The 24,808-nt window shown below is 49.2% G+C and overlaps 1 protein-coding gene across 1 annotated transcript in view; it reads left to right on the top strand.

Moving 5' to 3' along the window:
* LOC119384049 (uncharacterized) overlaps window positions 1-24,808 on the top strand; it is a 55,594-nt gene that overhangs the window by 15,453 nt on the left and 15,333 nt on the right. The window contains exon 4 of the mRNA XM_037652338.2: window positions 22,002-22,167. Within this exon, the coding sequence (XP_037508266.2) occupies window positions 22,002-22,167 (166 nt within the window). The remainder of the gene's footprint in view (window positions 1-22,001; window positions 22,168-24,808) is intronic.

Raw genomic sequence — 24,808 nt, 5'->3', positions numbered from 1 at the left:
CAGGAAAACTTGTGTTGCGCACGTTTGTCGTCCTCTTTTAGATGCGAAGCAGCCTATGAACGAGGCCTGTCCCCCCGGAGTGACCAGTACGAAGAGAACGAAGTGCTGGCACGAGAGGAGAGCTCGCGCATGGTGTGCAGAAAGGCTCGCCGACGTTCCGGGAATCGGCCACGTAATATACGCGGACGACATCACTATATGGTAGGCGGAGGGCCCTCTTGGCAAGCTGGAGGGAAACCTACAACGGGCACTCGGCGTCACGGAAGACTTTCTGGCTAGCACGGGGCTACAGCTGTCACCTAGCAAGTCCGAACTCCTCCTCCACAAGCGTTTCCCGAAACGGGGGCCGGAGATCGACGGGGCGGCTATTTGCCTGCGGTCCAAAAGCGGAAAAACAATCCCCATCTGTGACTCAATCAAGGTTCTTGGCATGACAATTGGAAAGTACAGCAATAACAACACTGAGGCACTCAGACGTATCGAGAAGAGTACTCACAGCTTCACCAGGGTCATCTACAGAGTTGCCAACAAGAGGAAAGGGCTTAAAGAGGACAATCTCATGAAAGCCTTCCATGCGTTCCTCATCAGCCACATTATCTACGCTGCCCCTTTCTTGAAATTGAAGAAGATGGAGCTCAATAAAATTGATGCCCTTATCAGGACAGGGGTTAAACGGGTTCTTGATCTTCCAAAAAGCACCAACACGGAGTGGCTATTGCAGCTCGGACTGCACAACACAGCAACGGAGCTCTTTGAAGCTCAACGAACAGCTCAAATTTGCCGATTGTCCCTCACAAAAGCAGGCACCAGGATCCTCCTGGAGGCAGGGCTGCAACCTCTGTTCATGCCCCCGAGAAAGACAAGATCTCCTCGGCGATAAGAGGTGCCATATGCGTCGACCCGGTCCCCAGGAATATCCATCCCGTACACAATGAAGGGCGAAGAAAAGCAAGAGCCGAGGCCATCCTGGGGAAATCGATTCCAGCTCAACGGCCCTCTTTGTTGATGCAGCCAAATACTGGAAGAAGGACGCGTATGTCGTCACAGTCGTCAATGCCAAGGGATCACTAGTTAACGCGGCCACGGTGGTCACCGGCTTCACTCACGAAGCCGAGGAACGGCTATCGCGGTAGCTCTGCAAGGACGAAGAAGGGAGGTCACCATCTTTTCAGACTCACGAACTGCCATCAGGTCATTTTCATCCGGCTTCGTCTCCGCCGCAGCCGTAAGCATTGTTAATAAGACGACTGTTGAGGCTAACGAAGGGGAAGATCCCCTAACGCACATCATATGGTTCCTGGCCCACATGGGTGACATCTCATCCTCCCCAACCGGCAACCCTAACGAGAGGGCTCACCAGCTAGCGCGTGAACTAGCTACCCGCGGCGGTGACCGGCCATCTCAGACGGGACGGGAACGGGGATGCATAGACTTCAAAGATCCATTAATATCATTCCACGAGATCACCTCAGCTCACAAACTAGGGCGCAGGCTCTTCCCCCCTCCACACCCTAAATTGAATAAAGCGCAAGCGGTCACACTACGCCAACTACAGACAAAAACGTACATCACTCCAGCCATGCTAAACAGAATCGATTCAGACTTTTCACCTCACTCTCAGCACTGTAATCACGAGCACTGCAATTTCGAACACATGCTCTGGCTGTGCCCCTTTAATTCGGGGTCACGATTATCAGATAAACCCGCCTGGGAGGCTGCCATGCGCAGCATGGAACTCAACGACCAACTCCTGGCAGTCCAGAGGGCCCGGGACATCGCCGAGAGGCTCCAGCTTCCGGCACCTTCCTGGGTGGAGCCACCTGGCTGAGCTAGCGGGACCTCCAGTCGCGTTCAGCTTCTGCCACTTTTGGACCACAATAAAGTTCTCACTCCCTCACTTGCCTGAGAAAACGGTGCCACTAGATATATGGAAGATAGAAGCGAACGAAGTTTTCGCACGAGCGGAGAGCTCGCGCATGGTGTGCAGAAAGGATGTTTGCCTGACATATAGACGTGCCATAGAGCGCTCGCTCCACTGTGGCGCGTACTCTAGCGTAAATCATACAAGGTACCCACTACGCCATAAATCATGCAAGGTACACACTTCGCCATAAATCTTCGTCATTGATGCAACAAAGTATACCCACTACGCCATAAGTCATGCAAAGTACCCTTAGATATGAAGCAGCTTATCAACGAGGCCTGTCTCCCCGGCGTCGCGTCGACGTAGGCAGTGCCCCAGCCTATCCAAAGCGGCCGGCTCGCGAAGCCGAAGCGCATTCTCGCATTCTCAAACTTCAAGCTGCAACCTCTGCAGCAAGAACCATTAACTTTATACTTTACGGACCACAAGGCCATTATACTCAAGGGAAAACATTCCCCTGAGCTTAAAGTCATATATGACGAGTAACAACATCAGGGGAACCTCGAATAAAAGGACCATGAACAGCGATGAAGAAAATAAAACATTTACAGAACTCTCAGTCGACTCATGGCTGCTTCGCATACTACTCAGCGTTTTCTTTACGGGTAGATGGCAGGATTTTTCAACGGCATTTGCCACCAGATCCAGTGAACTTCATCTTTATATATATATATATATATATATATATATATATATATATATATATATATATATATATATATATATATATATATATATATATATTGTCACGTGGTCGTGACGTCGACGAAGCCAGCAGTCGTCGTTTTCAAGATCGGTTTATTTGGCCAAACTTGTGGCCGGGAAACGGAAAGTTACTTTACAGCAATACACACGGTATGCACTTATAGGCCTGACTGGCTGCCCAGGCGGCGCTGCGAAAGCGGTGCTAAAAAGCGCCCCCTACGACAAGTTCTTTGGTTTCGAGTAGTCAGACAGGCGGCCGCACGCAGCACTAAGCTCAGATGCGCAATGGAGCCGCCGCTGTCGGTTGTGCTGCGCTTTGGATCTCGGCCAGTTTCTGGCGTGGCTGAGTTTTTCAGGCCAAGCAATCTGCGTAAACGCAAGAAGCTCGTCAACGTCAAGTATGTTTACGACGTGCAGGAGATTGAAGGAAGCATTTCGGCGCGCTGCAACTCGCAAGTGCAGCGAATCTCATACGACGTTGAACTCGAGTTAGGTTTTACGAGGCATGCTCGCGCGATTAACGACAGTGCATAAACGAAAAGATTGCTGTTAAGAAAGCCGACATGATTTGCATTACACGACGAAACGGAATCAAGAAAGGTGCAGTGACGAAGGCGGCCCGAATGAGCGCAGCCCGAATGAGGCGGCCCGAATGAGCGCATTCGCGTCGTGTGCCGTTTTCTGCCGCATTCAGTCGCAAACACTTTTTTCCCCCCATGCACGGTCGTAATTTTCAACATTTGCGTCTAGGGAATTCGTCAAATTCTGTCAGCGTGCGGTGGCGGTCGAGAAGCGACGGCGCGCAATGTTTACAGCCGGCCGCTGGAAGCAGCCGGCTGTAAGCTGCCGGAAAAATCGTAGGCACATAGCAGGGTGACTCATGGCATCGTTTTTCTCGTTTCGCACGAAATGCCGGCTGCATATCCTCGTGATCGCCGTCGGCAGCCACGGTGTGCCGTCTGGACTGCACACAGGGAATATATACATATATAAACGCGTGCACGCGCGTACGAAAAGTAATCAGCACGTTACGTTGCAAACCACGTTTTGCTCGCGTACTCACTTCACGCGTCGGACGGCACGCATCCAGCGGTTCCGTCGCTCCACTTCGTACGGCTTTCAAGGGAACCAGTAAAACCGCACATTAGGATCCTTACCCCCATGTTCGAGGCAATTAACCACGCAACAATAACGGCGGCGACCGCGCTTCGGGACCGCTCGCTGCTCGAGCCTTCGCCCAGACCACCTGCTTTCGGCACGGTTTGTTGAAGCAGGGATCGCTCGTCAAACATGTGAGACTCTGCAGGCATAGCGGACAAGTTCCTGCGTACGTTTTCAGCACTTTTTGAGCCTGAAAACTAGGCGCAAAATTAAGTAAAACGCTTAAAGCAACTGAGAACTGCGTAACTCGCCGGTCGGCGTCCATTTTTGACTACCCAAGCAACTTCGGCGCACGCCACCAGGCTCCGCCACAGTACTCAAAACTCCAGCGCGTCACCCCTATAGCGGCGAACAGAGCGTCCACCGTCGATCAACTAACAAGCGGTCAAGCGCGTGGGCTTTTATACAGGCGCTATTGAACTTTCCAGCGATATCACTGGTGGCGGCGTTATCTCTCGACAAAGCTGGAACATTCGCGTGCGGCGCGCAATCTTAACGGAACGTTCTAAAACAATCGCAAAGCTTCTTACACATCACGGCGCGGCCTGCGCAGCGCGTTGCCCACAGTATATGCGGGTGAAGCTTCAACTCAGGCAAAAAGAAGACGCGCAGCAATGTCCCCTCTGAAAAAGCATCGTCCCGATGCTTAAAAACAGAACATGAATACATGCAATACTAAAGAAAACTAATAAAGCAAGCAAACATTATAGTCCTCAGGTGCGTTAACGAGCACAGTACGGTTTAAGGCGCACCACATGCACGACCTTGGGCTGAGCTCGGCGCCTCTGAGAGTTCGTGATGCCGTCGGAGACAACCTCGTAGTCGAGTGCGCCGAGACGTCGAAGTACCCTGTGCGGTCAGAAGTATCGTCGAAGAAGTTTCTCGCTCAGTCTGCGTCGTCGCATTGGCGTCCAGACCGAGACACGGTCGCCGGGCTGGTACTCCACGAACCGTCGTCGAAGATTGTAGCGACAGCTGTCAGTGTGCTGCTGGGTCTTGATGCGTAGGCGGGCGAGCTGTCGAGCTTCTTTGGCACGTTGTAAGTAAGCGGCGGTGTCGAGATTTTCTTCGTCGGTGACGTTGGGTAGCATGGCGTCGAGCGTCGTCGCCGGGCTCCTTCCGTAGACCAACTTGTACGGCGTCATCTGCGTCGTTTTTTGGACGGCCGTGTTGTAAGCGAAGGTCACGTACGGAAGAGCGGCGTCCCACGTCTTGTGCTCAACGTCGACGTATACAGTGGCTTAGATTTACATAAGACTACTGGTGGTTGACAGTTCCGACCCCCTTTGACAGACCAGTACCTTGAACGAACAACGTTTCCACATCCACTTGGAATGAGGGGGCCAGCAAAATGAAGGGGGCTCATTCGAGTGTTCCCTTTAACAGTGGACCGACCTGTACATGGCCAGCATGTCGGCGATGGTCTTATTTAGACGCTCAGTGAGGCCATTGGTATGCGGTGGTGCGGCGGTGGCTCGTCTCGCTGTATTTGAAGATCGCCTGAGTTAGGTCCGGAGTAAAGGCGGTACCTCTGTCTGTGATGATGATTTCTGGGCCGCCGTGACGCAAAACGATGTTCTCCACAAAGAACTTGGCTACCTCGGCGGCACTGCTTTTGGGCAAGACCTTTGTCTCGGCGTAGCGGGTGAGGTAATCAGTTGCTACGACGATCCACTTGTTGCCGGAAGTCGACGTCGGGAACGGCCCTAGTGGGTCCATCCCGATTTGCTGGAACGGCCGGTGAGGTGGTTCGATTGGCTGCAGGAGTCCCGCTGGCCTAGTCGTCGGTGTCTTCCGTCGCTGGCAATCTCGGCAAGTCTTAACGTAGTGGGCGACGTCGGCAGCGAGGCGTGGCCAGTAGTATTTTTCCTGTATTCTGGCGAGCGTGCGGGAAACACCTAGGTGTCCAGCCGTCGTGTCGTCGTGTAGGGCCTGGAGGACTTCTGGTCGCAATTATGAGGGCACGACAAGAAGGTAGTCGGTTCGAAGTGGCGAGAAGTTCTTCCTCAGGAGAACGACGTTCCGTAAGAAAAACGACGGCACTCCTCGCTTGGATACCTCCGGAACAACGGCGGTCTTGCACTCGAGGTACTCCATAAGGCCCTGCTTCGTCGGAACTTATAGTTCCGAGGAAGCAGTCATCGTCGTCGTCTTGCGGCGGCGCGTCAACGGGGGCACGAGATAGGCAGTAGACGTCAGAGTGTTTTCGTCCGGACTTTTACATGACGGAAATGTCGAACTCTTGAAGCCTCAGACTCCATCGTGTGAGACGACCTGAACGGTCCTTCAAGTTAGCTAGCCAACATAAGGCGTGATGGTCACTGACAACTTTGAAGGGCCTCCCATAGAGGTAGGGGCGAAACATTGACGTAGTCCAGATGATGGTAAGGCATTGCTTTTCTTTTGAGGAGTAGTTGGCTCCTGCCTTGGATAGTGACCGGCTAGCATAACTGATAACCTTTTCAAGCCCGTCAGTCTTTTGCACAAGGACGGCACCGAGTCCTACGCTGCTTGCATCGGTGTGTATTTCCGTATCGGCGGAATCGTCGAAATGCGCAACTATGGGTGGCGTCTGCAGGCGTCGTTTAAGTTCTCGAAATGCTTGCACTTGCGCCGTTTCCCACCTGAATTCTACGTTAGTCTTCGTGAGAAGCGTCAGTGGTTCGGCGATCCGTGAAAAGTTTTTGACGAAGCGTCTGTAATAGGCGCATAAGCCGAGAAATCGGCGCACGGCCTTCTTGTCGGTGGGTGGCGCGAAGTCGGCGATGGCAGCTGTTTTCCGCGGGTCTGGGCGCACTCCAGACTTGCTGATCACATGACCCAGAAACAAGAGCTCGTCGTACGCGAATCGGCACTTTTCTGGCTTCAGGGTCAGTCCAGAAGTCTTGCTTGCTTGAAGTACTGCCTCAAGCCGCCGGAGATGCTCGTCGAAGGGCGAGGAAAATACGACTACGTCGTCCAAATACACAAGGCACGTCTGCCACTTCAATCCGGCCAGCACGGTGTCCACGACGCGCTGGAGCGTCGCAGGTGCCGAGCAAAGACCGAAAGGCATGACCTTGAACTCAAAGAGGCCGTCGGGTGTAATAAAAGCGGTCTTTTCTCGGTCTCTTTCGTCTACTTCGATCTGCCAATAGCCGGTCTTGAAGTCCATCGACGAAACGCACGTCACGTTGTGAAGTCGACCCAGGGTGTCGTCTATCCGTGGGAGGGGGTACGCGTCCTTCTTCGTGATTTTGTTCAGGCGCCGATAACCAACGCAGAAGCGCAGTGTCCCGTCCTTCTTCTTCACTAACACCACGGGTGACGCCCACGGACTCTTGTACGGCTGGATGATGTTGTCGAGTAGCATCTCGTCGACTTGTTTCTTTATCGCGTCGCGCTCTCGAGCCGAAACTCTGTAGGGGCTCTGACGGAGGGGCCTCGCACTCTCCTCCGTTATAATTCGGGGTTTCGCCACCGGACTTTGTAGAATTCGTGATGACGACGAGAAGCAGTCCTTGTATCTTTGGAGCAGGGATTTGATCTGTTCTTGCTTGCGCTGGGGAAGACTTGGGTTGACGTCAAAAGCAGGTTCCGGCCCTGACGTTTTCGCGGAAGCTTCGGTTAAAGCTGTGAGGGTGAGGGCATTGCTGGCTTCCACAATTTCTTCACTGAAGGCGGCTGTCATACCTTTGTTCATGTGCTTGTATTCGTAGCCAAAATTCGTGAGCATCACCTTTGTTTTTCCTCCACGAAGCTCGGCTATTCCTCTTGCGACGCAAATGTCTTGATTGACCAACAGGTGCTGGTTATCCTCGATGACGTCTTTCCAGTCGGTGTCTCTTTCGGTGCAGACGGAAATAATGACGCTGGAGAGAGGTGGTATGGTGACCTGCTCGTCGAGCACAGATAAGGCGTGGTTTCTTGGCGTCGTGGGGGGTGGCAGAGCTTCTTCTGAGGATAGCGTTATGGACTCAGATCTCAGGTCTATTACGGCACCGTGTTCACTTAGGAAGTCCATCCCAAGTATAACGTCCCTGGAACAGTGCTGCAGGATAAGGAAGCTCGCAGGGTAAGTTGGGTCACTGATCGTGACTCTTGCTGTGCAGACTCCAGCCGGCGTTATCAAATGACCTCCAGCGGTACGGATTTCAGGTCCTTGCCAAGCAGTCTTGACTTTCTTCATCCTCGTGGCAAACGATACACTGATGACAGAATAGTCGGCTCCGGTGTCGACGAGAGCTGTGACGCTGTGGCCGTCGATAAGAACGTCGAGGTCGCTAGTTTGTCATCTTGCGTTGCGGTTCGGTCGTGGCGTCAGTTCACGGCTTCGTCGATTTGTCCTGCTGTTTCGACGTTGCGTCGTCAGGTTTTCTTCGGGCCGCGAAGTTTCGTCGTGAGGGCTCCGTCCGGTTTGCGCCGTGTTCTTAGGGCATCGTGGCGGCGTTGTCGTCTCCGGCGGATGATCTTCGGTAGTTCGCCGTACAGCAACCGCACCTGCGTAGTTTTTCGGACACGGTCTAGCCGACCGGCCCCGGTTGGGGTCATTGTGCTGCCGGCGGTGTGGTGACATGTAGTGGCCGGGCGACGGCGAGCGTAAGGTCGTCGTTCTTGCCACTGTGTTCCGGTGAGGTAGTCGTCGATGTCGCGAGGCCATTCGCCTGGGTGCGGGCGCGGCGCGTTGACGGCGAATCCGCGTAGCCCCATCTGACGATACTGGCAGCAGCGGTACGTGTGGCCGGCCTCCCCGCAGTGGTAGCAGAGCGGGCGGTTGTCAGGGGCGCGCCAAACGTCGGTCTTCATTGGCGCGTAGCGCGGGGCATAGCGCTGGGCTACAGGAGGACGGTAGGGCGTCGGTGGTGATGGCGGCGGCGGCGGCGGCGGCGGCGTTTGGCGGCGGAAGTGCTGTGGCGGCGCGGCGTCTTGACGTGGACGAGGAGCGGGGGCGTTGCGTCGGGCTACAGCATCGTAGCTCATTGCTTGTGGCTCAGGCTGCGCTAGTTCAGGTGCTCCCAGAATTTGCTGGATTTCCTGGCGTACGACGTCGGCGATCGAGTCCACTTGAGGCTGGGAGCAGGGAACGATTTACGCAGTTCCTCCCGTACGATAGCTCTGATGGTTTCACGTAGCTCATCAGATTGCAGCGCCTGAATCTCTCCGTAGGTCGTCGTAGGAATGCAGCGGTTGTACTGCCCCGTACGCATTTCCAGCGTCTTCTCGATCGCTCTTGCTTGCGTCAGGAATTCCTGGACGGTCTTGGGTGGGTTGCGCATCAGCCCAGCGAAGAGTTCTTGCTTGACCCCTCGCATGAGGAAGCGGACTTTCTTCTCGTCGAGCATGTCGGGGTCAGCGTGGCAAAACAGTCGTTTCATTTCTTCCGTGAAGATGGCCACGTTTTCGTTCGGGTGTTGCGCCCGTGTCTCCAACAAAGCCGCGGCCCTTTCTTTTCGGACGACGGTCGTGAACGTCGCCAAAAAATTGCCGCGAAAGAGGTCCCAGGTATGCAGTGCGGACTCTCGATTCTCGTACCAGGTCCTTGCTGCGTCTTTCAAGTTAAAGTACACTTGGCGCAGGTTGTCGTCGGAGGTCCAGTTGTTAAATGTCGAGACCCTTTCAAACGTCTCCAGCAAGGTCTCGGGGTCTTCACATGGTGAACCACGGAATGTCGGCGGCTCCCTGGGCGGCTCCATCACTGTCGCTGCAGGGGACACTGTGGTCGTCATTGTGGTTGTTGTCTTGCTCGCCGTGGCTCTAGGCTTGTCCAGTAGGGGTCCGTATTGGGGGGTAGTCCTTTCAGTCTGCGGCTGGCTCGACTGTCGCTGACGGTGTGTTCTTCGCTACGTGGGCTGGGTTCACGACTTGACGGGGGCGTCCGATACATGAACGAGGAGCACCTCCACCAGATGTCACGTGGTCGTGACGTCGACGAAGATAGCATTCGGCGTTTTCAACATGAAAATGTTTATTTGGCCGAACTTGTGGCCGGGAACCGGAAAGTTAATTTACAGCAATGCACACGGAATGCACTGATAGCTGCGAACAGAGCGTCGACCGTCGATAAACTGAGAAGCGGTCAAGCGCGTCGGCTTTTATACAGGCGCTATCAAACTTTCCAGCGATATTGCTCGTGGCGGCGTTATCATTCGACAAAGCTGGAGCATTCGCGTGCAGCGCGCAATCTCAACGGAACGTTCTAAAACAATCGCGAAGCTTCTTACACATCGCGGCGCGGCCTGCGCAGCGCGTTGCCCACAGTCTTTGTGGGTGAAGCTTAAACTCATAAAAATAAGACGCGCGGCAATATATATATATGTAAAAGTGTAGATTAATGGTTCAATGGACCAGTTCTTTTCGAGCAATGGGAATAACGCAACGGAGGCGTTGTCAACATTGATATAAATATATAATTCCCAACAGTTTCGAAAGGGGTCCTCCCTTCGTCAGGGGATGAGTTAAACTGACGTCGAAGTTTGAACTTGTTTCTTGCCGCGTACCTCTCGCCTTCAAGGACATTTCAGAGAGAGTGGTGGAGATAGATTTGAGAAAAAAAATACAGAAAACGGAGATAGAAGACGACGACGAATTCAGAAAAAATGAGGGGAAAAAAGAAACAATTACACCATCCCCCGCTAGATGGGACCATGAGGTCCCATCTAGCGTTCGAATCTACGTTATAAACGGCGGCATGACATTACGTTTTCGGCGCCAAATTGTGAAGCTGTGTGGATCGAATTGGATGATGTCAATCAAACAATTGTCGGTTGCCTGTATCGCTCGCCTTCGTCGTCTGTATCTGCCTTCTGCAATGAATTGAACGTCGTACTTGGTAACTGATCTTCAGAAAAGAAGAATGTTCTGATTCTTGGTGACATTAACATAAATTTGCTAGATGACTGCAGCGCTGCTACTACTGCCTACACTGACTGCCTTCATGGTTTTGGCCTCGAATCATTAGTTTTCCTTCCAACCAGATGTACGCTAGGGTCTTCGGCCACATTAATCGATCATATATTTTCCAATCATATGTATCCTCCTGTCTGCGGTGTACTTGAGAATAACATCACGGATCATTTTCCTATCTTCTTTAAACTTCCTTGTCAGTTACATAAACCTTGTCACAAATTCGATAAAGCTGTGATTAACAAAGATGACTTCATTACACAGGTTTCGGAACTAAAGTGGTCTTCCGTAATTTCACAATCTGACGTAGAGTCAGCATTTAATGAATTTTCAGACAGCATAAAAAAATGTATAATAAATTCACTTGTGTAAATGTATAATAAATTCAATAAACGCAAGAAAGATAATCTTTACCGTAAAATTAAAAAGCGCCCCTTCAACATTCGACTCAAAACACGCTATAAAGTTTACTGCAATCTGCTGAATAAGCTGCTCAGGAAGGCCAAAAGGAGATATTACGAATGCAGAATAGCTGAGGCTGGCTCAGATGCGAAGCGACAATGGAAAATAATGAATTCTTTCCTGAACCGATCTGGTAGGGATGAACCTATCACAAAGCTTCAGTCGTCAAACGTATTCTATACCGAACCGTTAGATATCGCCAACGCTTTCAATGACTTCTTCTGTGGTCACACTCCCGAGGAAGACAACAATAATGAAATATCAGTTGAACGTAGCTTACAATCAATGTACTTATTTGCAACTGACCCTGATGAGATAATCAAAGTCATAAATCTTTTAAAGACTACGGGTGCAGGTCTGGACGAAATCAGTTCAGCAAATGTAAAACTAGTCGCTCATTTCATCGCCAAACCTTTATCTTATATCACCAACTTAATCTTCACGAGTGGAATATTTCCAAGTCAGCTAAAAAATGCAAAAATCATTCCAGTGTTTAGAAAAGGAGACCGCACTTGCATTTCAAATTACCGTCCTATCGCTATTCTCCCTTTTTTTAGCAAGGTGATCGAAAAGTGCATTGAAAAGCGCCTTACTAAATACCTCTCAAAGTTTAATATTCTTTCACCTAACCAATTCGGCTTCAGGGCAGGTTCCTCGACTGACTATGCTATACTTTCGTTCACAGATAAAATAAAAAGTGTCATAGATGCCGGTTTCTACGCGGGGTCAGTTTTCATAGATCTATCGAAAGCATTGGACTCAATAAATCATGTCATCCTCATTTCTAAACTGCGTGCAGTGGGTATCGATGGGCCAGTACTGAAACTCATAAAAAGTTACTTAACAGACAGACGACAAGCTGTAAGCATTAGTTCCTCGCTTTCTAACTTCAGAATAACTAACAAGGGGGTTCCGCAGGGATCGATGCTGGGCCCGCTACTATTTTTACTTTACATAAATGATTTGCCTAACTGCCTATCACAAACTGAAGCTTTCCTTTACGCGGACGACACCACATTGCTTGCTAGCGATCGATCACTAACTGTTCTTACAGCGAAGTTAAACACTGATCTGCAGAATATTTTAGCATGGTGCCACCTCAATTCGCTTAAAATCAACCCCACCAAGACTTCGTTTATGCTTTTTCATTCCAATCATAAAACACCTGAATTCATACCCACTGTCATCCTTGACTCTCACGTCATTAGTGCAGTAGATGAATGCTCATTTCTTGGTGTTACTTTAGACTCAAAATTAAAATTTACGAAACATATCGCCCATCTGAAGCGCAAAATTGCTCCTGGTATTAGAATTTTAATTAAATCTAGGTACTATTTCAGCAAACCTGCACTAATAACCCTGTATTATTCTTTCATTCACAGTCACCTGAATTACTGCATCACGTCGTGGGGTACAACTTATCCAACACATATAGCACCGCTACAACATTTACAAAATCAGGCCATACGTATAATAACGTGCAGCTCATTCAGCTACTGTGTTTCTGACATGCTCCATAATCACAGAATCCTTTCACTGCATAGCCTTGTTAAATACGATTTATGTATAGTGTTATTTAAACTGATGAGCAACCCTCCTCCTGTGAACATATTTCCCGAAGCCATTCTAGTTAACACCAATCGAACAAGGTTCGCAGCTAACAATAATTTATTACTGCCATTAGTCCATACTAATTATGGAAAACACTCTGGATATTTCGCGTCATTATCGATTTGGAATAGCCTTCCTCCTAACATTAAGCAGTCTTTATCACTAGCTCTTTTTAAAAAAACATTATGCTCATTTCTTCTTATACATTAGAATTATGAAATGTATATTATATTCACTTCTCATTTGTGTACTTTTCGTACTGCCACAGCTTTTCATCTTTATTTTTCTGTTTAATCGTCCCATTATTCATTTGGTCAATGTTTTTTGAAATTTTTTTTTACGTTGTTGCATTTTGTATTTTTTTATTTTTTATAATTTTGTAAAATGTTTTAAGCAGTGTTCTTGTTGTACTTATAATTGTTTAATTTTGAATACTTGTAGTTTGTATTACATTTTCTTGTATAACTTTTACCACGCTGTTGACATAGTTGCATTTTACTTATACATCTCTCACACATTTTTCTGACAGGAGGTCCCCCTTCAGCCAAATGCTCTGGGACCTCCTTCTGTATACTTATGTAAGCATGTATGTTTTGTATGAAAGTAAATAAACTGAAACTGAACTGAACTGAACTGAACTGATGCGAAGCCGGAGCACTTGCACGATCGCGTTCCGTTGGCGTTCGTTGGGCATGCTACCGACCTCGCGTCGCGGAACGCGAAGAGGAACGCTACGCGCGTCGCGGAACGCGTAGAGGAACGCTACGCGCGTCGTGTCCACTGGTCGTGTCTTCCCTCTAGCCTTGCCGTGAATTCTCACAGGGCGAGCGGGGAACGCTGTCGTCAGGCGCGCGAGGGGAGAGCGTAGGAGAGGAGAAAGAGGGGGAGGGGACGCGCATGCGCTGGCGCTCATCGCGGCGTTGCGCAGGAGAGGGGTACACCATCTCCCGCTAAAGGGGACCATGAGGCGATGCGGAGCAGCGTTTCGGCATGTCAAGCCCGCGTTTAAGAGGGGGAGAGGGAAGTAGAGAGAGGGAAAGAGGGAGAGGTGGAGTGGGGAGGAGATGTGTGGAGAGGAGGTATGTGCTGAGGGTTTGCGCATGCGCAGTAAGGGTGGTCACGCCGCACACCACAACCACCACCGGTTTGAGTTCCGCTATAAGATACTTCGCATCTAAAAGAAAACTGTATGGCCTAAAGTCGTTGAAAGTCCACATCTGGTTATGATCTCGTGTTTGCCGGTTTTCGTTGTGCACCGGGCCACCCAAAATTGTCGCCGCGGTGGGCGGGATGAGCCTGTGCCGCCGCACGTGAGGGAAAAGTGTCCCCTTAATGGGTCGGCTTGTCACCTTTCATCTGCGCCCGTTCCTTGTGAACAGCCTCCAAATGGTAGGAGAGCGTAAGCACTTTACATTGTACAAGTAGAGAAAAGAAAATAAAAAAAATGCCCCCACCTCCCCTAAGGGAATCGTGAGGAAATGCAAATGCATTTCTTGCGCCGAGAGAGGGTACCGTTTCCGTCAGACATTCGCCTTCACCGACTTCTGCCATCGCCTTGAGATGCGCCCAGCCAGCGAACGGTCGAGAGTGAGGCGCGAGCGGACGGGAGAGTGGGGAGCTGGGAGGAGAGAGAGCGAACGGCGAGAGAAGGAGCGGCGAAGCACTGCACCTACCCTCTCCTACACTCTCTAGCACCACATGCTCCGGTTGCTAGGGGCGAGGATAAGCGCGCGCGCCCGCAGCTGTTGCTATGAGAGAGGGCGCCGCGGACAACGCCGGATGCCTCACATAGCCCGACTAAGAAATGCATTCGCATTTAAAAAGGAAGAAGAAAAACAAGAGAGAAAACGACACTGCACACGTACGAGCGAATCAAGAAACAAGCATGGTCCCAATTATGATTCTGTGTTGCCAAATTCATTTTGGCTTATCTCTCGGTGGCAGGATAGTCTTACAGGGTCCTCGTTGATGCCGGCTGTTAATGTTCTAAATTTGAAAATAAGATATGCCTCACGCTGTTCGCGCTCACGCGTGCTTTGGAAACCGGACTGTAAAAGAGTTACGCTGATATTTTCAAAGCTGTGGTTTGGCAAGCGTAGATGTCTGGATAAGGGTAGCTTGGGCAGTGAAGTGGCGTGGTACCGGTGATTATTGAACCGCAGCCGAAATGGCGTGTCCGTTTGGCCTATGTATTCTTGCCCGCAGACGTTGCAATAAAACATTATACCACGTTACTGGAGTCACAATTAAGGTTTTGGGTGATGTTGAGTTTGAAATCTGATAGCTTGCTTTTGATTCACGTGATGTGACCATGTGTGGGCATACCTTGCAACGAGCTTTACCGCAGGGGTGGCACCCTGGCTCAATTTTGGCGGGGTTTGTTTTTGCTCTGAGAAGAATGGCTTTTCAGGTTTTATCCCTGCGGTACACCACCCGAGGTGGCTCCGCGAAGATGGAAGTCAGTCGTTTGCTTTGCCTGATTATGTTGAAATGGCTGGAAAGTATGCTGTTAACTCGTGGCACTGATGAGGAGTAAGTTAATACAAAATTTGTTTGGGAAGTTGTTTTGGATACTGTTCTTGGCTCCTTAATTATGTCATCCTGGTTCACGTTGCGAGTACGTAGTGTGACATCGTCAATAATGTCTTCGGGATAATTTTGTTGTGATAGGGAATTCTTTAGGCATTCTGCGTGTTTGTAAAATTCCTGTATGTCGGTGCATATTCTTGTATACCGGTAGGCCTGGCAATATGGAATACCCGTTTTGCAATATCCTGGATGGTTGCTGTTGAAATGTAGGTACATTGCCTGTCTGTAGGATTCTTGTAAAGGTTTGTTGACAGGCGTTCATTATTGACCGAAGCAGTGGCGTCCAAGAAGTTGATGCTAGTTTTGGAAATGCTATGCGTGAACTTAATCGATGGGTGGAGCTCGCTGAAATCCCTTATGAACCGGAGAAGGCTCCCCTCATCGTGGTTCCATATAATAAATATGTCGTCCAAGAATCTTCTGTAATACAAAGGTTTTAAAGCTCGCCCCTCAATAAATGGGATGGCATAAGGTGCTGGCGAAGTTCGGGGCCATTGCTGTGCCCATTGCAGTGCCACTGACCTGAAGGAAGTGCTTGCCATTAATCTCAAAATGGTTATGGTTTAGTACAAGATCGAGATGTGTAGACGGTACCTCACCACTTACACCGGCCGATGAGTCAAATTTGACATACTCAGAAACCATAGCCACTATTCCGTCACGGTTGGGTATGTTGAGCAGACGTCCATTGTCACCAGAAAGCTATCACCTGGGATGTTGAGATTAGAAGTTTCGCGGATGAAATGGTTTGTCCTTTAGGTAAGAGGGAAAAGTCGGTTGGATGTATTTTATCAGGAAATAAATGAATTCTGATATATTTTCTGTTGACGTACTGTTACTGGATACTCTCGGACGTCCCGGATTGCCTGCTTTGTGTATTTTAGGGAGTAGATAGGAACGACCGGGAACAGAATGGGCTGCAGTGTGTCGCTAGATGCCCTGGAGCTTGTAGGCGGCCGCAGTTGTACCAGTGCTCCCACAGCCTCTTGTTGACGCACCTTCCCGTCTGTCCAACGCAATGAGCATCGTAGAACAGTGGGATCCTGTACACAACGTTTTTCGTGCATTCAACGAACCTCTTCGCATGTCCGGTCAAGCACACCGCTTGATGTGCCGACAGAAATCAAGAAGCACACCGCTTCTTGATTTCTGTCGCCGTTCACTTTCGCGCACAATCCTATGAGCTGCGCCGAAAAAGCTCATAGGACTGTGCGCAAAAGTGAACGGTGACCTTGTAGCAGGTGCACTTGTTGTCCTGTGTTTGAACTAACTGAAATTGTGCATAGGTCGAACAAGCAGACGAAAAGAGAGGTCGTCGAAGCCTTCACTATAAAAATGGCAGCAGAGGGCGCGTGTGTAAGCACGCCGTCGATAGCGCTCAGCGAAACGGAAATTGAGCTGATAAACGAGGACAGGGTGCGTCGGTAGCTTGAACAGTTATGCGCACGCGCGTGGTCACTATACAGGGTGTTCAACCTTCCGACAAAATCAGGAAAATGAGATATTTGCTCGAGGCTTTCAGAATTGCTTTTTCTGTAGCGGCAGGAATCTTAAGGTAGTTAAGGACATTATTTAGGACAGTAATTACCAAAGTTACATTAATTAACTTTTTAATTAGTGGAGTTAGGTGATTGTGTCAAATAGGAGAATTGAAGTTCTTCATGCGAGGAACCCATCCGAGCTTTGATATTTCGAAAAAGCGTCATCTAGTAATTGTTGTGGCGTAATGAAATTCACTGAAATGCAACGGCTTTCAAGAGCGAAAGCCCTCGAATTCGGTTGAATTTCATTACTTCGTAATTATTACTAGAGGCCGCTTTTTCGATATCTCAATGTCGGGATGGGTTTCTGGCACGAAGCACTTCAATTACCCAATTTGACACAGTCACCTAACTCCACTAATTAAAAAGTTAATTATATTAACTTTCTTAATTACTGTCTCAAGTCATGTCTCTAACCATCTTAAGATGCCTAGCGCTACAGAAAAAGTCATTCACTCATTTTGGACGTCTCAGAAGAATGCGGCAGTTGCGTTCTTCCATGTTTCTGTTTAGGTTTCGCCATTGAATTTGGTTGAATTTCATTACTTCGTAATTATTGCTAGATGCCACTTTTTCGAAATCTCAAAGTTGGGTTTGGTTTCTAGCATGAAGAGCTTTAATTCTCCCATTTGACACACCCACCTAACTCCACTAATTAAAAAGTAAATAACCTAACTTTTCTAATTAGTCCCAAATAATTTCTTTAACCATATTAAGATCCCTGCCAGTACAGAAAAACCAATTCTGAAGACAGCAATCAAATATCGCATTTTTCTGATTTTTTGAGAAGGTTGGACACATTTCTTGAAACACCCTGTATATATTTCATGTCCATCTACGTATTAAACAGTTCGTTTCCGCTGATGTGTTTCGTACGTCCTTCATAGCTGTCTTCAGTTCTTTTTTGTAAAGTTTGCGCAAGAAACGTTGATTATGTACGTACTATAGACCGGAGGTTGCATGCGATGTGTCCGTCGGTAGGTTTGACATAGCTACTGCGCGTGCGCGGCTTGGCCAGGTGGTGCGGTATCTGGTCGCTAGGAGACGGGATGCTTGCTTCCTCTTTCTATCTTTTTTTATCTTTCTACTTCTTTCTTTCTCTTTCGTTGATGCTCTCTCTATCTCTCTTTTTCGTTCTGCATTTCTTTCACCTTATTCCTCCCTTGCTCATTTTTTTTCTGTGCTACGCTTTACTCCCTCCACTTCTCCTTTTCCTCCTCCTCACTACAGCGTCTCTCCTCCTCATGCCAACTTCCCTTTCCCACCCCTTGCTACACTATACTATAGAATGCTATGCTATCCTCTGCTAGTGCGCCTGAATAGCCGAGTGGTAGGACGCTCGCCTTCGGATCGAGGATACGGGGGTTCGAATCCGGCCTCGTGAATCATTTTTCCATTTCTCCTAAGCTTTCTTTCCGCTTCTATATTTGGGCCTCTATTTCTTTCTTTCTCCCCCTCTTTTTCCGTACTCGTTCTCTCACACATCAGGGTTATTACAGGCCACGCCGTAGTGGCATTCGCCCAAGTTTTGTGGCACATACCCGTTGATGATGACGATAGTTTTCGGGCACGGTGAGACACTTTAGGCCGACCTAGAAGAGCTTCGCTGTTAAAAAACAAGCGCGCTATTCTTTCTTGGTGTTTGTTGTCTTTTTGGCGCACTTAGTGACGTAAGAACGGTGATTCACGTGACATCGCTGGGGTGCATACTCTCGATTGGTCGATATACAAGAAATATCACTTGTGAATTGTCTCCCACCCTCCTTGCCATGCAGTCGCCCACCCGTTCTTCCTTGTCTGGCATGACCATCGTGTGCGATCAACTTGTTTTGCTCCATTTTGTGCGTTTCCGACTGCGCAAGTGGAGATAACAGTGTGTAGCCGACAAGCGCGAAATCCTGATAGGCTCAACGCTTAGTGCTGACATTGTACGCGTGCTTTATGAATAAATAAGTGGCGAGGAGATATCGCCTGTAAGAAGGTTAGTGAAGGCGAGAACGAAACCAAAAATGCGCCGGAATATTTGATTCTTCCAACGGACGTACTCTTTACAGTGGAGACAATGCAGCTCCCCAGAAAAAAAGGCGAGCTCGCATCCACTGTTTTTCTATACGTTTTATTGCGATAACAATTATATGGACACTCTGGACAGCTTTTCACCGTCACCCTCATGTTCCGTATAAAGCCCAAATCGATAACATCGCTCCGCGCATCGTATGTTCTACCCGCGAGTAAAACCTGGCGGGCGCTGGCGAGGAACACGCATGAAGCGCAGATGAAACAAACTGGCCATCTCCGTCGCACGGAGGGCGCATGCGATAACATCAGCCCACGTTCTAGGCCTGCCATTGATTGCTTCTCAACCAGAAAGGAAACGGCCCGCCCGTCGTTAGCTGGGTAAAGGAGCATGAAGGGACGCCGGGGGAGGGGGGGCTGCGTGGCTCGAATAGCAAGTGTGGACATTTACTATTAGGGCGCACTCGGGAGCACTGGCGCGTGCTCTATCTCGGCAGACATCAGCAGACGGCTAGCATACTTTCCACGCGCTGTGACCACTGATACGGCAAACTGTGCAAAAACTGCTTCTCTCCTAGGAGCGGCCGTATTCCAATACACAAGCGTTTTGTAGGATTACGTGAGATCGGATCAAAAAGTTAGCAGCTAGCCTTAGTTCGTATAACGTTACGACATGTTGTTATCGCATTCACAGCATCGCGTTTTCGTTGAAACAGATTTCTTTATAAATTCGAGGGACAAAGTTCTCTCCCCACCCCCTCTCGAATGTACACCCCACTACACCCCCCCCCCCTGTGCCACGGCGCCGTCGATCCGATGAACCCCGCGCCGTGCATGCGCGGACGCCGGAGGCGGAAACACCGGCGCGCCACCGCCGGCAATTTTGAGACCGGCGCACAGGTCTACCGGAGTGCCGTTCAGTTCATACGTCAATTCTAGTTCATGTAGTTTTCTGTAGCACGCACAGGATTTCGCAAAGCATCGTTGATACACGTAACGGAGCTGAAATATAACCTTTCACACCGAGCATATGATTAGGTGGTGAGCAGTTAGCACTTTCCAAGGTTTGGGAAAGTATTTTGGTCTCATATCCATTTCAGTGCAGCTCATGACTTCAACCGGTGAAAGTGCACGGGCCGTACGTCCGCACGTCCTATCTGTTCCTATGCTGACGAACGGGTTTAGCCTCATCCGGGCGCCATCTTGAATCGCACAGCGCGCCACCTATAGTTCGCGGGCATTGCGAATACCCTGGATGCTAGACGCTTTGCATGCTGCCTTTCTATCATCTGCGTGCACTTCTTCCTTTCCTTGTCGTTTCATCGGCTTTCGTGTTGCCTGCTTGCCCTCAGATGCGGCGATTAAAGGGGTGGTGCCACCAAATTTGTGGCTTGCGCGTTCTTTGCTGTAAGCGTTTCCTATAGCTCCAGGAAGCATGATGCACACACCAAAATTCATGTATTCTCGCTAAATAATTTAATATCGCCTTTTGATGTGGTCAACTTTCGGTTTCGGTTTCTGGGCGCCGAGGTTGGGCAGTGACGTAGAAGTGTAGGAGGCTTGGTCACGTGAGCACACAAGGCTGTGACGCACTTAGCCAGGAAGCGATCGAAACTCGGCGAGTGATGTAGCAACCAATACTTTGCCGATGCTACAGTGAACTAGAATATATTCTAGCACTACAGCCGGTACGTACGTTGCGGAGGGTGGCGCAGGTCCTGAGGTCACTCACGTCACTACAGCAGATCTGGTGTGACGTCATTACAACTTTCGTTGCCCTTACTACACATCTACGTCAGAGTTGGCGCGCTAGCGATGGGTTTCTATCGGGAGAATGGGCATTTAGGTACACTTTGTAAGTGAATTAAAATATATTCTAAACATTTGCTGTGTCCGACCCTTCGTGTGGAGTGTCCTTGCATACAGAGAAAACCCACAACAGGCTTGTTATAGCCTCGAAATTTGATGGCACCACCCCTTTAAGTTAAATTCGTACGATTGCTATGATACAGCCTTGAGATACGCAAATTCTTAGCTGAGAATTGCGTAGGCAAGAGAAAGATTTGTGAATTCGGCCCCAGATGATTTCGGGCGCTGGTGGCTATTTTGGTCAGCGGTACATGACAATACCAAAAAATTTCGGAGAGAGGGGGCTGTAGCCCCGTAAGTCCCCCCCTTCGCTGTCTACGCCACTGTCCGGCGGTCCGATCTCTGCGATAGCATAATGCGCGGTTACGTGGGTAAGCGGAGGGGGGGGGGGGGGCTTCGCGTTTTGTGGCCTTACCTGGGAGGAGAGCAATCGCTATGGAGGAAAACGCTGCGCAGAATATCACTTGTAGCATATTTAATTAACTGCTTCAAGAAAGCACTGAGATCAGGCTAGTTGGTACTGATCCGTAACTTCTGTAAGCGTGAAATACACGTACAACAACGAAGCGGTCGAGGACAGCGAAGCAGGACAGCGCTTGCCCTGTGTTCTTCGTTGTCGTACGCGTCTTTCGCGCTTACACAAGTTATGCTTCAAGGAAGTTTCGTTTTTCAGATCCATGCTTGTAGTTACATCAAGTGAACTTTTTTGCGAAGGTGAAATAAACATCATTTCAAAGATCCTGCATCACGATCCTGCATCACAAAGAATCCTGCATACACGAAACATCAGACACCGCGGTCGTCATCCAAGCATTGACAACCACACAATCACCTGTCCTCCCTGACAATAAGATTAACGTAGTGAACAGCCGTAGTATTGGCTCGTCATGCTAGCTGTCTCGTCGCTTCACCTAATTCACCAGAGAATAGTCTTGTCACATGCCTGTATGGTCGGTAGCAATCTATTGGCTTCCCGTTCCTTCCACAACAAATTACGTTTAGTGGCAAGGAAAACAATAAGAACAGGTTAATCTTGATGTGAAAACTATCGTGTACAGTACATGTGAATAAGTTAGGCAGGTAAATGCTTGTAATATGTCAAGCTTCTCCTGTTTTCCTAGGCAAATTGCGTTGCGCGTTTCTATACTTTTCGCATCAACTTATCGCTTTAGTGTGCGATACTTTTTGCTTATTATGTAGAATGATAGAATTCCCATTTGGCCCGCACCTTTCCTTTGCAGTGCACAATTTACGAGCTGCCGGGTAGTCCCTTGGCAGAGTTACACCGAGTGGTCGGCTGCGCTCTGGTCAACGCTCTCAAGGCAGCCGAGATGGCGAACCCTGACATCCAGATGGTCCTATTTGCATTTGAATCGGCTGTCAGGAACACGCTGGACATTTATAACTGTGAGTGGTGCATATATTCGTTTTAATTCGCTAAGCATTTGTGAGCTTCGTATCTGTATACCCATGTAACGTCACGCTTGAACTAAGGTGAGAATAATGTCTTTTAACTTTTTGAGCACAAAATAACAATCCCACCTGATTTGCGCGAAAACACTACCACACTAGGAGATTTTCCGCGACACGAACTCCTTGACGCTCTCGCTTTGACATTTCTAAAATCTGTTCTCGCTGGTCTTGGGCTTTTTTTACAGCGAAAGCTGTTATGAGATCATTTCACCGGCCGTTTTCGGCGCCGTAGTTGTCCGCCGCCGCCGCCGGTGTCCGTAACCAGTATCGCTCGAAATAAGAAAAACGAAATAAGAAAAAAATTCCAGGATTGAACGAGGTTCGAGCCTGGGCCCTCTGCGTGGGAGCCCAGTATTCAACCTCTGAGCCATGACGGTGCTTGAAACTGCTTTGCAAAAAGGGCCTATACACCAGAGCACGCCTGTCTCGCACCCAGGCTGCTGGCGAGCCGAGCGGATACTCTCGCACCCAGACGCCGGGCTGACCGGGCTGCCGAGGCGCGCGTGGGCTGCACCAAGTAAACAGGGCAAGCTGCAGTTCTTAGGCTTTAAAGTGCAAAAAAGTACCCGTTCACGCTGCTTCAGCGTATAAGAGCTCGTCTGGGCACTACTGCGTCGTCTTTGGATGCCAAAACAAGCAGCGCAACAAGAGGATAATAGCGTTGTCTGCGACGATTACGACATGCCACGGAAATAGTGCTGGCGCGGTGTTTTCAGCTTCGCCGCGAGTGGATAATTGTGATTCAAGCAAAAAAAAAACTAGGAGCCGAGTGAAAATGCGCGAGTAAGTACGCTAACTGCGTGTATTCTGCAGTGTGATGCCCACCTATTTCATTTTGCGAACCTTATTTGCGTGACACGCAGCTGGGTTGAAGGCAGGCGCGAGCTTTGCGTGGGGGTGCACTTCATACCTTTGAGCGTTTCCTTTGACGAAAATCTAGTGCAAGGTAGTGCTTTCAAGCACAAGCAATCAGCATGCTTTGCCACTTTCAACGTAGTATTAAGCTTTAGTGCTCTTGATGGCATCCACGCCTAGCTTCGAGATTTCGTCTTCAAAAGGTAATAAATGGCACGGTGCTCCTCAACAGCTGGCCAGAATTTCGTGTTTTCATTTCAGTGTTTGATGTCCCCAAATTTATTTGGACACGAAGCATCCAGCTGCACATAATACATATATTGGCACGTAAGTAAACAGTACTCGCGCCAGTGTCCTTTACGTCGCAGGCGTAGCTAACCGGCTTAACAAAGAGTAGCACAGTTTCGCTTGTAAAGCACGTCGTTACAAGAATAAAATCGCACAGGTAGCTTCAAAAAGGGATCGCTGAACGATACTGCAGGTTATACTCTCTGATAGCACGCTTTTGTGAGCAAGACGCATTATTGTAAGAGCGCTCGTGAAACAAAAATTACGTTCCGCGAAACTACCCGTAAAGCGTACTCTAATTATTACGCGATGCATGCTGAAATGATGACCTTTCACAAAACTTTGTGCACAACTTGTAATATGGAGCAACAAAACATCGTTTCACTCTTTCGCGAGCTGCACTGCAATTGCGATTCACGTGTACTACAGCGAGAACGTTTTTTTACAAATGTAACAGCGTACGTATCTGACGAGGTTGTTTCCGCAGCCCACTCAGCACGTACTGTATGCATTGTGGACTTGCATGAGCAAGATGTTCTTGATGTTCCATTAAAATCAGCGAAGATATCCAGGCTAGAAAAGACTCGAAACACGCTCTCCGACGGGCTGAGTTTCGGGAGTTTCACGTTTGCTCTGTGTATCGTCTGCTGGCGCGGCAGCCCGCGCATGTTGTTTCGTCGCATGTGCAATAGATGGCGCGACGCGCGATGCAAATATGGCGATGCGCATGGAATTCGCTGTGTTCTGGTCTATACAGGCTTCATGTTGGGAAGGAACCACATTAGCATATGCAATATAGCGTGGTAGAAGAGTAAAATAGGCACCAAGCGTCGCACAACGCGAATTCTGTAACCAGGCGTCACACAATGCGAATTGTGCAACGAGTAGGTTGTTGAATGCTTCCAACCCATTACAAAGGGCTCTGCCATAATTCTTCATCGTCATCAGGCACAGCATCAACAAAGTGCGCATAATGCCTTACATGTGTTTAGCAGGTACCAACGCTCTCCGTAGAATGACGAAAAATGGCACAGCACCTGCTGCCCTACTTCTCAAAAAGTTACAATGAGTTATAGCGTAGGGGGTTCCTCGCAAGCGCACTTGTATTGGTTTCCAAGGAAGCCCATAAGCGCATGATTCACTTCCTCGGGGTCTCAGTAAAATTACAATGATTTATAGGGTAGTGGGTTCCTCACAAGTGCACTTGTATTGGTTGCCAAGGAAGCCCATAAGCGCATGATCCATTTCCTCGGGGTCTCAGTAAAGTTCTTCGCCTCCCCCCCGTCTCCCTCCCACGTCAGCGTATGTTATACAGCATGACGGGAGAGGGAAATAGCGACCGCGCGTCACCCAATGCATATTACATAACTGGTGGGCCGTTTAAAGATTCGAACCCATTACAAAGGGCTGAGCCATAATTCTTCATCGTCAT

This window comes from Rhipicephalus sanguineus, chromosome 2 (assembly GCF_013339695.2).
Source record: "Rhipicephalus sanguineus isolate Rsan-2018 chromosome 2, BIME_Rsan_1.4, whole genome shotgun sequence".
NCBI lineage: Eukaryota > Metazoa > Arthropoda > Arachnida > Ixodida > Ixodidae > Rhipicephalus > Rhipicephalus sanguineus.
The sequence above is the reverse complement of the archived record's forward strand: the minus strand, read 5'-3'. Positions and strand labels throughout refer to the sequence as shown.